Here is a 13,341-nt window from a genome sequence, read left to right on the forward strand (position 1 = left end):
TTCCAAGGAAAGAACAAAGGGGCAGGGGCTCTCTGACCCCCTGGCCTTGGGGAAGGGAGCGAGGATCCTGACCCTCTTGTCCTTTAAGGAGTCAGTGTCTTGACTTAATTCCAATTCGTGCTGAGAAGTGAAGGTAGGGCGCTGTGCTCGTTCCTTTGCCGCTGTAACGTGTTGCTGCAGACTTAGCGGCTTGCTCAGACAACGGAACTTTCTTACCTTACCGTCCTGGAGTCGGAAGTCCAAACTTAGCCTCACGGACCCCAAGTGAGAGAACCAGTAGGGCTGGTAGTAGAGATTCTCTCTCTGGCAGAGAATCCATTCCCTTGTTTTTCTACCTTTTGGAGGCTGTGTGTGTTCCTTGTTCACGGCCCCATCCTCCCATCTTCAGAGCGACACCAGAGCATCTTCCAGTAACTCTGTGACTCAGACCATCCTGCGTCCCTCTGATGAGGACTTAGGATCACATGGTGCCCACCCCGATAATCTAGGATAGTCTCCCCATCGCAAAACCATTAATTTAATCATATCTAGAAAAAGTCTCTTCTGATATTTTCTGACCCATTGTGAGTCTTCAGCAGCAGCTGGGTGTCTAGCAATTCAGTGCCATTCTGACCCCACCTGCCTGGAGTCAGTGGCATCACATCCCATAATTTAGAAGACTCGGTCCCATAAGACGGCCCCACTTCAGATGCAAACGGGTTGCCCAAGCTACATTTCTGCCTAGCTGACGACAAATTCAGGGGTTCCCATGACACCCCACAGGTTTGCACAGAACTCAGGGAGGCACTTTTACATACTGTTACCAGTTTGCTGTAAAGGACACAACTTAGGGATAGCCAAAGAGAAGAGATGCGTAGGACAAGTGGGTGGCCTCAGGGCATTCATGCTCCCTCTGGTCATGCCACCATCCTCCCAGCACTGATGTGTTCACCAGCCCACACAAAAGTTTTCCAGTCTTGTCATTTAGTAGGGTTTTTATGGAGGTTCGATCACATAGGCTTGATTGGTAAAATCGTTGTCTGTTGGTGATTGAACTCAATCTCTAGATCTTTCTCCTCCACAGAGGTCTGGAGGTTGGGGCTGAAAGTTAGAGCCCTGTCATCACTTGGTTGGTTCCTCTGGCTGCCAGCCTCCCTGTGAAGCTACCTAGAGGCGGCATAAGAGCCACCTTATCAGCATAAACTCAATCATGGTTGAAAGGGGCTTGTTGTAAATAACAAAAGACTCCTTATCACACTGGAAATTCCAAGGGTTTTGGGGGCTCCGTGCCAGGAACTGGGGACAAAGACCAAAGACATATTTCTTGTTACACCACATCTTTTTGGCCATATAAGATAGCGTTTTAACAGGTTCCAGAGTTTAGGGTGTGGACATCTTTCGGGGGGCCATTGTTTTCCCCACCACATTCCACCCCGTGTCCCGTAAAGATTCATGTCTGTTGTGTATGCGGAACGTATTCCTCCCTTCCCGAGGCCCCACATTTTTGACCCCGACAACATCAGCTCGAGTCCAGAATCTCATCTAAGTCTCATGAGCTAAAAGTCCCAAATCTCATCAGCCAGTCGTCTAAATTACTTAGGGGTCAGATGCTGGATGTGCTCCATCCTGGGGCAGAATTCCACTTTATCTGTGTGCCTATGAAACTGGACAAGTTATCTGCCCCCCAAATGCAGTTTGGGGGCAGGCCTAGGATAACAGTTTTAGACATTATCCTTTAAAAGAGGAGAAAATAGAAGGAAAAGAGGAATCACTGATCCCAAGCAAAGCAGTTTCAGCTAGGTTTCAAGGCCTGGGAAAAATCGTCTGTGGCTTGAGGCTGTGCCCTTGGCCCTGCCCTCAGAGTCACCCTTCCTTTACCCCCACTCTCCCGCCCCCGAAAGGGAGCACATGTGTGCACCTGAGTAGTTCCATCAGCCTACTTCCTGCCTGCAGAATTTTGGGAGCCTGACACCTTTTTTTTTCTTTTTTTAAATTTCATCCTCTCTCTGTGCATTTCATCCAAGCCGGCAGGGTTTCTCCCGTTAAAACATTTTCAGCAACCGCATGGATCTCACATGTATGTCATGGGGATTCCCATGATTAGACAAGAGCGTCCTCCACAGAGCTTTCTTCGATAACCCCAACTCTAATCCTGGCTTCTGCTGAGGTGACAGGGGAATGAGTCCCACCTTTATCTGTTCAAAGAGCCCCTCCTGCCCTGGGACTGAACACTCTGACCTTTTGATCCTTCCAAGGCATGAGCAGAAGGTTGTCCAGCTAGCCCCTTGGCTTTCTCTGCGGAGCACACTTTCTTGCCAGTGACTATTCCAGTTTTATAGCATCTTTTGCCATCTGGCTAGACTGAGTATTTCCTGAAGCAAGACCTGGTTCCCTCTTCATCTCCTTTCTCTCTCCCCTTGGCCATTTTATTAGCTGCAGCAGGAAGCCGTCAGGTCGCAACTGCAGCGGGGGGCTTAGAAGTGTGCTCAGCGAAATATCCAAGTTCATCACTTTGCTGAGCTTCTGCCCCTGTGGGAAGAGGGTCTCCTTTCCCCGGTTTCCAGTGATAGGTTCCCCACTTCCTTCTGAGCCCTCACTGGCGGAGCCTTCGGCGTCCTCGTGCCCACCAGCAGTCTGCAAAGGTGTCTGAGCCTTTCAGATGCTGCTCCCTCTTCTACCGCCAGCTTCCCGAGCTGCCCCCACACGTTCAGGTGTCTGTTTACAGCTGCACTGCCTGCTTCTGCTGCCCCAAGTCTGGATTACTTTGCTCCTGCTGCTGTGACGAATTACCAAACGCTTCGTGGCTTAAAACAACACAGAGTTGTTACCTTTTGGTTCAGGAGCTCAGAAGGCTAGGATGGGTCACCATGCCTGAGTTCCCTGTGGCGGCTCTTGGGGAAAATCCATTTCCTGGCCTTCTCTAGAAGCTTCTAGAAGCTGCCTACATTCCTGGGCTCATGGCCCCTTCCCTGACTCTGACACCCTCTTGTATTCCTCTTTTAAGGACCCTTGTGAACACATTAGGCCCACCTGGCTAATCCAGGGTAATCGTTCCATTTCAAGATCCTGAATCTGCTCACAACCTGAGGTCTGCTTTACCTTGGCCTGAGCTAACACATTGGCAGGTTTTGAGATTATGATGTGGACGGTTCGAGGGGCCACGATGCTGTTTACCACAGACATTGTGAGCCAGTAGTCGCGGCTCCATTCCCTGGATCATCATTTGAAATATGCAGACTTAGGGAAATTAATGGGTCTGACTTTGTCTTTTTAAAAAATCTTTTACAGGAACTTGGATACAATTGGCGTCGCTGTTGACCTGATTCTTCTTTTTCGTGAACTGCGGGTGGAACAGGAATCCCTGTTGACAGGTAACTTGCAGTGTGATTCATGGGTTATTTGTACCTGAGAAAAGGATTTAAAAACCACAGCTCTAAGTTAAAGCAAATGTTTTGTATTTCATGGTACAGAGAAACTTATTTAGGGATGTTAGCAAATTATCATGAAAGAAAGTTGCCACAGCTTCCTTTCCTTGCTCTGTTTTGGGCTGAGTTGTGCCCCCTGACTCTCCCCCAAATCCATATGGTGGGGTTCCAACTCTGACCACTGCAGAATGTGACTGTATTTGGAGATCGGGCCATTAAAGAGATAAATAAGATAAAGTGGAGTCCGGCGGGTGGGCCCTGATCCATTATGGCTGGGGTCCTCGTAAGAAGAGGAGGTCAGGACACTGACACAGAGGGACGACCTCGCGAGGACACGGCGGGAGGACCTCCATCTGCAAGCGCAGGAGAGGGGCTCAGAAGGAACCAACCCTGCCTACACCGTGAGCTTGGACTTGGAGCCTCCAAATCTGAGAAAGTAAATTCCCGTTGTTTAAGCCGACCAGTGTGCGGTGCTTTGTTGGGACGGCCCCAGCGAAGTCATCCAGCGTCTCTCGACACGTGTGGGTGTGGCGCACCTGTTCTCGGTGCCAGCTGTGATCCCAACAGTGCGCAGAGCAGACAGGACTCTTCGCCTCTGCCTGCTGACAATGCAGTGAGGGGACTCAGTATGTCACGTAGGTCAAGTATGTGGCGTGACCGAGAGGGAAGGCAGCTCTGGTGGTTCCTAGCTGTTGACAAGGGAGGAAGAGAAAAATCATGCCTCTTAATTTGAAGACCAGGAAGCTTTTCTAGACTTTTTGGAATGTCTTTGGTTCTTAAATTATTAGCATCCATACTTGTCCTTCAGACGGGGGTTATTATCGTAATATCGTAACGGTAAACAGCATTTTGACATACGACCTCTTATTCCAAGGACTTGAAACACTTAATGGGCAAGCCCAAGTCATTTCATAATGAAATCTTTTTATTGATTTTTTTTTTTAAAGATTTTATTTATTTATTCGACAGAGATAGAGACAGCCAGTGAGAGAGGGAACACAAGCAGGGGGAGTGGGAGAGGAAGAAGCAGGCTCATAGCAGAGGACCGATGTGGGGCTCGATCCCACAACGCCGGGATCACGCCCTGAGCTGAAGGCAGACGCTTAACCGCTGTGCCACCCATGCGCCCCTATTGATTTATTTAAATAAGAAAATCTCAATGGAAATGGCCAGCTTATAAGAAGATATACTTATTAGATTGTGGATTAGAAGAATTCTTTTGAATAAGAATCCAACAAGTGCTTCCTCTAAAGGAGAAATCTGCAGCAGCTTGTGGAATCTGATCTGATTTACAGATTGATTTCCATATCGCTGTTCGTGCTTCCGCGGCCTCTGAACAGTGAGGCCTGCTTCCCTTTAGGTTAATACACCTGTGACTGTTGGAAGGCAGGCAGGGCACTCGAGGTGGCAGTGAAGACACAGGTGGAGAAACAGAGGCACAGAGGACAGGGGGGCTATGTTAGCTGTCACAGGTGCTGCCTGGCTTGGTTTAGTTCTCCTTCTGTTCTGTGATTCCTTTGCGTGCGCATGTAAAACTCCTTTGCTAGAATTCCTGCATCTTTCTGCTTGATTTTAGAGTTCTTGCTTTGGGAAATTGTAGTTGTCTTTTGAATTAATTACATCATCTAAGACTCTGTACACAAAGTGTTTGCTCTGCGTTGTTTTTGGACAGCAGTAATTTCTCAGTATTGTCAAGAAACTGATAGGGCATAGGTTTAGCGGGAAAGTGTTTTTAAGATGTTTTATATTTAAAAATCTTTTTGTAGCTCCGTTTTAGGATAGAACGGAAGCCTCCATGCTCAAGTTGGGGGATGAAAAATCAGCGATAAAGGCCAGATTTCCCTCTGTCGTATGGAAAAGCAGCTATTTTTGAAGTCTGTGTGTGGTATGGTAATTCAGAAAGAGAGTTCAGAACGTACTGCATTCTATAATTGCTGAAAAATACTGATGTGGTGGATAGGGTGTCGCTGGCAGTGCCGAAGCTTCGTGGTGGGCAGAAGTGGGTTTCCCTGGAAATAACGTATTCCTCAATAAGACACCCGAGAGGAAGCACTGCATGAACTCTGTGATTAAAGAGCCATCAGAGCAAGCCAGCCCTCCCCTGGCACGTTGAACCCCATCCCTGCGCTCCCACTGAGCGCCGCGTCTCCTGAAATTACCCTCCCTCTGCTCCCCATCCTTCCATCAGCATATCACGTGCCCTCCTGGCTCCCCTGGACTCCACGGGCCACTGTGCTCCCCGCCGGATCGGCCACAGAAGACTTGTGCTGTGGTGTTTATGTGATAAAACACTATTTCACGGAATCGGTTTTCTCTTCACTGAAGCAAGTCCATGATCTAAAAAGACTTAAAGGAGTGGATTTCTGGCACTTTTTATGACCCAGTTTGTCACTGATGGAGAGATTGGCTGTGTGGATGGTGGCCTTGCTTTTCACCGATCTGCGCCCGCCAGAGGGCACGTCTCCATACACCTGTGTTGTGTTTTGTTGTGTAGGTGTGTTCAGAGTGGTTTACAGTTTTGGCAGCTGCGGTCGTATTCGTTTAATTAAGGAATATTTACCGACACGACATTCACACAGCGTACAAGTAAGCACTTGAGAGTGAACAACCGAGGAGGGGCCTTGAGAGCGTTCACGCTGTCAACTGCCGCATCTAATTGCAGATATTTTCATGGTTCCGAGAGGAAACCCTCTACCCACTGAGCGGCTGCTTTCCGTTTTCCCCTCCCCTGCCTTGTTTGTGTCTTTGGATTTTCCAATTCTGGATTTCTCACGTAAGTGGAATCACAGAGTTAGGGTACCTGCTGGTCTGGCTCCTTTCAGGAAGCAGAATGTGTTCCGCGTGTACGTACACTGAGGCAGGTATCGTGCTTCGTTTTCTCAGGTGGCTGAGTAATACTCCCTTGTGTGCACGTACCACGTTTTGTGTGTCCGTTCGTTCATGGGTGGCCATTCGGGTTGTTTCCACCATTTGGCTGTGGTGACGCGGTTCGGCTGTTGAGGACAGCGCTGCTCTGAACGTGCCTGTATACATATTTATCGGGGTCCTGGTTTTCTCTTCTTGTGGGGATAAACCTCGCAGTAGCCTTGCTGGGTCAGTTTGCTGTTTAAATTGTTAAGGAACTGCCAGACTTTTCTCAGCAGCTGAACCGTTGGACATTTTTACCAGCAGTGTGCAGTATTCCAGTTTCCCCACATCCTCGCCGTGTTTATTTTCCATTTTTGGGGGCGAGAGTCATCCTGATGGTTGCGAAGTGGCATCTCATTGTGGTTTTGATTTGTGTTTTCCTCATGATTAATGATGCTGAACGTCGTCTTATGTGCTTGTTTTGGCCATTTGTAAATCTTCTTTGGGGAAATGTCTTGTCAAGTTCTTTGCCCAGTTTTTAATTGGGCTGTTTGTCTTTTTGTGGTTGAATTTTTTTTTTTAAAGATTTATTTATTTATTTTAGAGAGAGAGAGAGTGAGTGTGTGCGAGCAGGGGGAGGAGCGGGGGAGGGAAGCAGACTCCCTGCTGAGCTGGACTCTGGGCCCCATCCCAGGACTCTGAGATCATGACCTGAGCCGAAGGCAGAGGCTTCACTGACTGAGCCGCCCGGGCGCCCCTGCTGTTGAGTTTTAGGGGCTAGTTCTGCATTGTGCACACTAGCAGTTAGGTAGAATCTACAGATCCATTTGCGGAGACCGGCCAGCTTAACGAGACGGGGTCTTGCACTCCCTGAACACGGGCCATCCCTCCCCTGCTTTAGGTCTTACTTCCAGTTACTTCAACTTTATGTCGATGGCATGCGTTTGTAGGCAGAGTGGAAGGATATTACTGAGGCGAGGAGGGAAATGGAAGTTAACTAGTATTTCTCACATTCGTCTTGAAAAGGGCGGCCCACAGTGTTCCTGCATTTGCTTGGAATTCCACAGTGAAATTTGGACTCAACAGTGAAATTTAAAAAAATTTTATAGTATGTTAGTTCAAGCCTAATACAAGCCTTCTGAAAGTATTCTGGTTCTTAATGAAGTGCCCATGCTGTGTTGTGACTGCTTCTCTGTGAGAACCTTATTCTTGGTGGATTTTTAGTAGCGTATCTGTGCCAGCATTTTGTTACCACTCTTGAGGTAAAAACTGTAATTACATGGTCAAAATAATATTTAGAGTATTATTTTCAGAGAATAATTGCGGTGGTGTGACGAATATATTATGCTCATCAAATTTTATGTAAACACAAGCATGAGTTATTTTAATTGAATTATTGGTGTTGTTTTTGGCCTTTATTCATTTTTAATCTGTAAAAATAATGTTGGGATTTTTGAGGGGCTTTGTAACATTTGCAGTATTTACACAGATCACTTGATAAGCTGTTTGGTAAAAGTAAACTGTCATTAGTACTTGTCTGGGGTTTTCTTTTCTTGCTGCTGGGACATCTTTAAACCTTTTCCTTCCTGGAATTGTGTTCTGATTCAGAGTGCTAATTTTTCGTTGCCTGAGTGATTGTTAGGTCAGTTGGCTTTCAGAACCAACTTATATTGTTGGCTTGTGTGTGTGTGTTAAATTAAATTCTACAAGGATTTGAGTGTTAATATTCTGAACTATTCAGCAAAAATATAAATTGTCATTTTAAATTGTGACTTAGGATTAAAAATGAGGATATAGCTTTTTGTTATAAACATTTTCTATAATTTCATTATAGGGTAATTTTTAAAAACTCAGAAAAGGAGACAGAAAAATAGTTATCACGTGTACACAGGCTGCTTCAAACAAACGCTTGACTGTATTTGTGGGTCTGGGAGTGAATGTGTCCTTGCAGTTTTGTATCTCGCTTCTTTAAGATGATGTTAATTCAGTTTTGAAGTTCTCGGTTCATCGTTTTCCTGTCTGGGTATTTCTCTGTATTCTTACCTCAGCGGTTCCGTGTTTGGCCCCAGTTTCAGCTCTGAGCCGGGCTTGCTGAGCGACGGTAACAGGTGGGGAGCGGAGCACAGGCCCATCACGTAGCTTATCCTTCGTCTTTGCAGCCCCTCTGCCTCCGAGGTGTCGGAGGAGCGGCCCGTGCGTGCTCAGCCAGGGCTGAACAGGGCTTAGGCGACAGGGCTGGAAGGGAAAGCCAGATCCCGGAGAGTCTTGAGGATGGGGGGGTCGGATCTCTGGGTCTGGACCAACTAGCAGGCCCTCCTCTCTTCCAGCAAAGCAGAGGTCTAGAAAGTTTAAAAAGTTCGGAAGTGCCCTGCTCTTAAAATGGCCTCGGGGTTGCTGCCCGGTGGGAATCCTTCCGTGGAGCAAAATCTTTCATTTCAGCTCCTTCTCCAGTGACATTTTACCTTCTTTGATCGGCCTGGATTCCAGGGGGGCGAAGAGCCACCTCTGGTTTTCGCCAGCCCTGCTGCTTCTGCCCTGGGGCAAGTGAGGTGATCCCGAGAGCTTTGGTTGGCTCTTGCGTAGAAGGGCTGGCGTGTTAATGCCTAGCTTACGAGGTTGTCTGTCGTGGGGGTCAGATGAGATACCATGGTGAGAACACAGTGTCTGGCACCTGGTAAATACCCAGCAGGTGTCAGATGCGTTTATTACTCCTGCCTCTTTACCTCATCGCCCGCTTCTTAATGCTGTACTCACGTGGGTGTTTGGTTCCCCAGAAGTGTCTCGGTCTCTTTCCACTCAGGATCTCATCACATGCCATTCCGCCTGCATGGGCTGCCCTGGCCCTGATGTGAACCACTTCAGACCCAGTGAGCAAACAGTAGGGTGCGGGTGTGGACACCTCAGCATGCATGCCAGGCATAGTTGGGGCAGGGCCCTGGGAGGCTGAGGCTCGGTCAGGCGGTGGCCTTTTAGGTATGGGGTGTGTCCTGAGGAAGGGGCTGGGACAGGGGTGGGCCTGCAGGGATTCATGGTCGTGTCTGGTTACCACAAAGCACAGAAGTATTTTAAGTATTTCACCGATGAGCATCACTGTACCCACGTGAACCGTACGAACGTTAGCTGGCTTCTTCCAGCGCACCTGCCCTGGTTAGGAGCTGGTGTTGAAGGCATACAGCCCGCTCCGGGTTTTTGCTGGGCCCCTTGCTAGCTGTCGACCTTGGCTGATTTATTTAATCACTCTGTGCCTCCATTTCTTCATCTGTGAAATGTAGATAATGCGGTCTGCCTTGTTGTGAAGATAAAATAAGAATCCACGAAAATCACGCGTCCGTATCGCATTAGTGATTGCTTAATGCTACACATTGTTCTGGTTCTTAGGCTGTCGTTATTCAACTCAAGCTTGCCCCTGTCTCTGTTTTCGTATTGTGTTGCCAGGGCTGGGAGGCCACAAACACACCTGTCCTTTGCTTTCTGTTAGGATCAGCTACTAAAGGATGCTAGTGGGAGGCTGGCGGGCAGGAGGAGGGAAGTCAGGACTTGCCCCTCATTCGTGTCTCCCTTGGAAAGCTGCAGCTGCTCCCCGCTTCCAGCCTCCTTGTGTTCACGCAGGGGTACCGTGATCAGCTGGCCGGGGCCCTTCCCGAGTCCCACTCTCAGAGGTGTCCTCCATGCTTCCGAGGCCCCCACAGTAGCTGGGCAGCCGCTTTCCCCCGAGGCCTGGGTTCCAGCCCTGCAGAGCCCCTGCCAGCTCTGGCTTCTCAGAACCTTACTTGCTCCCCTCTGTGCTGTGCCTTCAGTTCCGAGGGTGGTAGCCATAATCTCTGTGTTACCTCAGTGTTGCCTTTGTGGTTTAATTCTTTATATTAATTTTTCTTTGTTGAAATAAGTAGTCTGGTCTGCCTGACTTGGTCCTGACTGATTTAGCTATCATCGTGTTCTAGGGCCCGTGCTTGGTGCCCTCTTCTCTCGTTCCCACTGGGGCCCCTTCCCTTTCCTCCCTCTCTTCCCCGATCCTGCCTCCTCCTCTTCCTTCTCTCCATCACTGTGCCAGCGAGGGCACATCCAGGAGATGGAAACCATGCCATAACTCGAACAGGGAAAATTTAATGTAAAGAACCACTGACTCTCACAAGGGCTTGAAATAACAGGGGATTGACCACTAACAACTACAGACTGTGCTGGAGAGTACAGGAATTGCAGATATGCCGGGCAGCCAGTACCCCTAGGGCTGAGATGAGTGTCTTTGGAGAGGGCCTACTCGTGGCTCACTTCTCGGGTGGAGAAGTCGCTGAGAGGCCGTGTTGGTGGCACTTGCTGGAAATCCACCCTTTGAGGTGCAGGGGCAGTTGTTCACCAGGAGGTTGCTTTGAAGCATCTTGAGGAAGTTTCTGGCTGCTGGACGCATCCGGTTGGTCGCTCATCCCTGGGGAAACTTCGCTGCAGGAGGCGGGCGCTGGAGAAGCAGCATGCTGCCGAAGCCCGACCAGAGGGGTCGCCCGGAACCAAGCGCCTGCGACCCGGAACCAAGCGCCTGCGTTCCTCCCGCGAGGCCTTTGTGGACAGAGGAGGCGGAACCTGCCGCTTGCTGGAAGACATAGGAGACCCGGTGGAAGGACCCGCCTTCACTTTCACAGAGTGGGCAGGGGAGGGTTCCCGCAGAGCTGAGAGGCACCGACTGGTAACTGCTGTCCACTAGGAAACATCGTAAACCCGGCCTGTGCAGGAGCTCACGGGCTCTCGGGGATGCGCAGAACCTGAGAGACCCTTTGGTTGTGTTGCTCCCCATTCTCACGAATGCTTGGTTACCTTCTGACTGGTTTTTGCCAGTCCAGTGGTTGTGTAATAGAATCTTGTGGTTTTCCCGTGGGGTCGAGTACTTTCTGTATTTTGCCTTTTGGATATCTGTTAAGTGTTTCAAACCTCCCTCCCCTCCATTTTTCTATTGGATTTGTCTGTCTTTTTAACTGATTTATAAAAGCTCTTTGAATCTCTGGGTAAAACCTGTGGCACTTACGTGTTCCTATTACGTGTTCGTATCTCTTCCTGTTCGGCGGATAGTGTTTTTAAAACTCTCTTGATGGTGTCTTTTGAGAAAAGAAATTGTTCTTAGTTTTTTATTTTTGTTTTTAAGATTTTATTTACTTATTTGAGAGAGAGGGTGGGGAGGGGCAGAGGGAGAGGGAGAAGCAGACTCCCTGCTGAGCAGGGGGCCTGATGCATGACTGGATCCCAGGACCCCAGGATCATGACCTGAGCCGAAGGGAGACGCTCAACCCGACTGAGTGACCCGGGCGCTCAGGTGTTCTTAGTTTTAACATAGTCTAGTTTGTTAATGTTTTCCTCTGGTATTACTTTGTGTGTCTGGTTTATAATATCTTTTTATTCTGTGGTGTTTTTTCTAAAAGCTTTCTATTTTTACTTCTTCAGTGTAGGTTAGTACCTGGAATTGAATTTTCTGTGTTGTGTGAGGAAGGAGTCCAATTTCCATTTTTCAGTACTGGTACCCAGTTGTCCCAGTGTTATTTTTTGAAAAGATCATTTCGTACTCAGTAATCTGTTGCTGCAGCTCTTGTTAATTTCACCAGTTTAGGTCTGAGTCTCTTTTTTGTTCGTGTCTATTGGTCTATTAATCTCTTCCTGCCCCAGTACCATACTCTTAACCTACGATTGCTTACTGTTTTGTGAAAACAAATCCTCTTAGCTAGTGATTTTCAGCAGCGTCTCAGCTATTGGCCCTTTGTGTAGTGACGGTTTTAGAATCATCTTGTCAAGTTACACAGACACCCACACAAACATACACATCCTCTGATGTGTAAAATTATACACGTGCACATACACATATGTGTGTGCTCACACACCCATGCACACACACACACACCCTGTTGGGATTCAGACTCAGATTGCATTTGATCTCTAGAGAAAAATGGATTCCTCTAATCTGTGAGCATGGTGTCATTCTTCACTCCATCAAGTTTTAGAATTTTTTTTCTTAGTGGCGCTGAACATCACTTTTAGCTACATTTTTGATGCTTTCATACATGGTCTCCTTTCTTGATTTCTTTTGCTTGTTCTCTGTGTAGATGGAAATATTATTGACTTTTTAATTTCTTAAATTTTTTGGTTTTATTTATTTTTTAAAGATTTTATTTATTTGAGAGAGAGAGAGAGAGTGTGTGTGTGCACAAGTAGGGGGAAGGGCAGAGGGAGAAGTAGGCTCCCTGCTGAGTGGGGAACCCAATATAGGGATTGACTTTGCATCCAGCAACTTTTGTGACTTACTAATTCAAACAAACAACTTAAATACTTAAAAATACTTACCATGTACATTAGAAATGACACTTCAGCTGTGGAGAAAAAAGTTTCGTGTCTTCTTTTCCAGTGTTTGGCCATCCTTTGTCATGTTGGCCTGGATTTTCAGTAGAACATTGACTAGAAATGGTGATAGCAGGTATTCCTGTCTCCTTCCCTTTCAGAAGGAACTCTCTCTCCAGTTGGCTCTTCGTTATAACGTGTGCTGTAGGTTTTTTGTTGGACACCGATTTTTAGGTTAAGGAAGCCCTCGTGTAGTCTTTGGTGGCCGGGAGTTGTTTGGGTTGTTGTTTGAAAGTGTGAATGGGTGTTGAATTTCATCACATACGTTCCCTGCAGTGTTCGAGATGGTCATATGATTCTGCCCTTTGTAGGTTAACATGGTCAGTCACGAATTCTGACTTTGTGACGTCAAAGCAGCTTGCAGTGCGGGTCTGAGTTTAGCTTCATCATGCTGTATACGACTGGATTCATTTCGAAATATAGTTTAGTATTTTCTACATTCTGTTCTCTTCCTTTTTCCTACCGTGCTTGTTCGACTCAGGTATCACAGTTACGTGAGCCTTAAGTTGGTTTGATGGTCTACTCTCTCTTCTGTTTTTTGGAAGAGTTGTGGAAATTGAGGTTATTTCTTCCTTGAACGTGAACGGGGAGTAAAGCCGCCTGTGTCTAGGATTTTTTAATTAATTAATTATTTATTTATTTGGTGGGAAAATTTTTGACTGCTGGTTTGATGACCCTAGTGGTGTAAGACTGTGCAGGCGTTCCCTGAATATTTTAC

The 13,341-nt window shown here is 47.5% G+C and overlaps 1 protein-coding gene across 3 annotated transcripts in view; it reads left to right on the plus strand.

Moving 5' to 3' along the window:
* ATXN10 (ataxin 10) overlaps positions 1-13,341 on the plus strand; it is a 164,693-nt gene that overhangs the window by 22,609 nt on the left and 128,743 nt on the right. For all 3 annotated transcript variants that reach the window (XR_004621014.1, XM_034644421.1, XM_019803351.2), the window contains exon 3: positions 3,268-3,350. Coding sequence is in view for 2 of the 3 variants with exons in the window: in XM_034644421.1 (XP_034500312.1) it covers positions 3,268-3,350 (83 nt within the window). In the remaining variant the exon portion in view is untranslated. The remainder of the gene's footprint in view (positions 1-3,267; positions 3,351-13,341) is intronic.

The sequence above is a fragment of the Ailuropoda melanoleuca genome, chromosome 15 (genome assembly GCF_002007445.2).
Source record: "Ailuropoda melanoleuca isolate Jingjing chromosome 15, ASM200744v2, whole genome shotgun sequence".
Taxonomy (NCBI): Eukaryota; Metazoa; Chordata; class Mammalia; order Carnivora; family Ursidae; genus Ailuropoda; species Ailuropoda melanoleuca.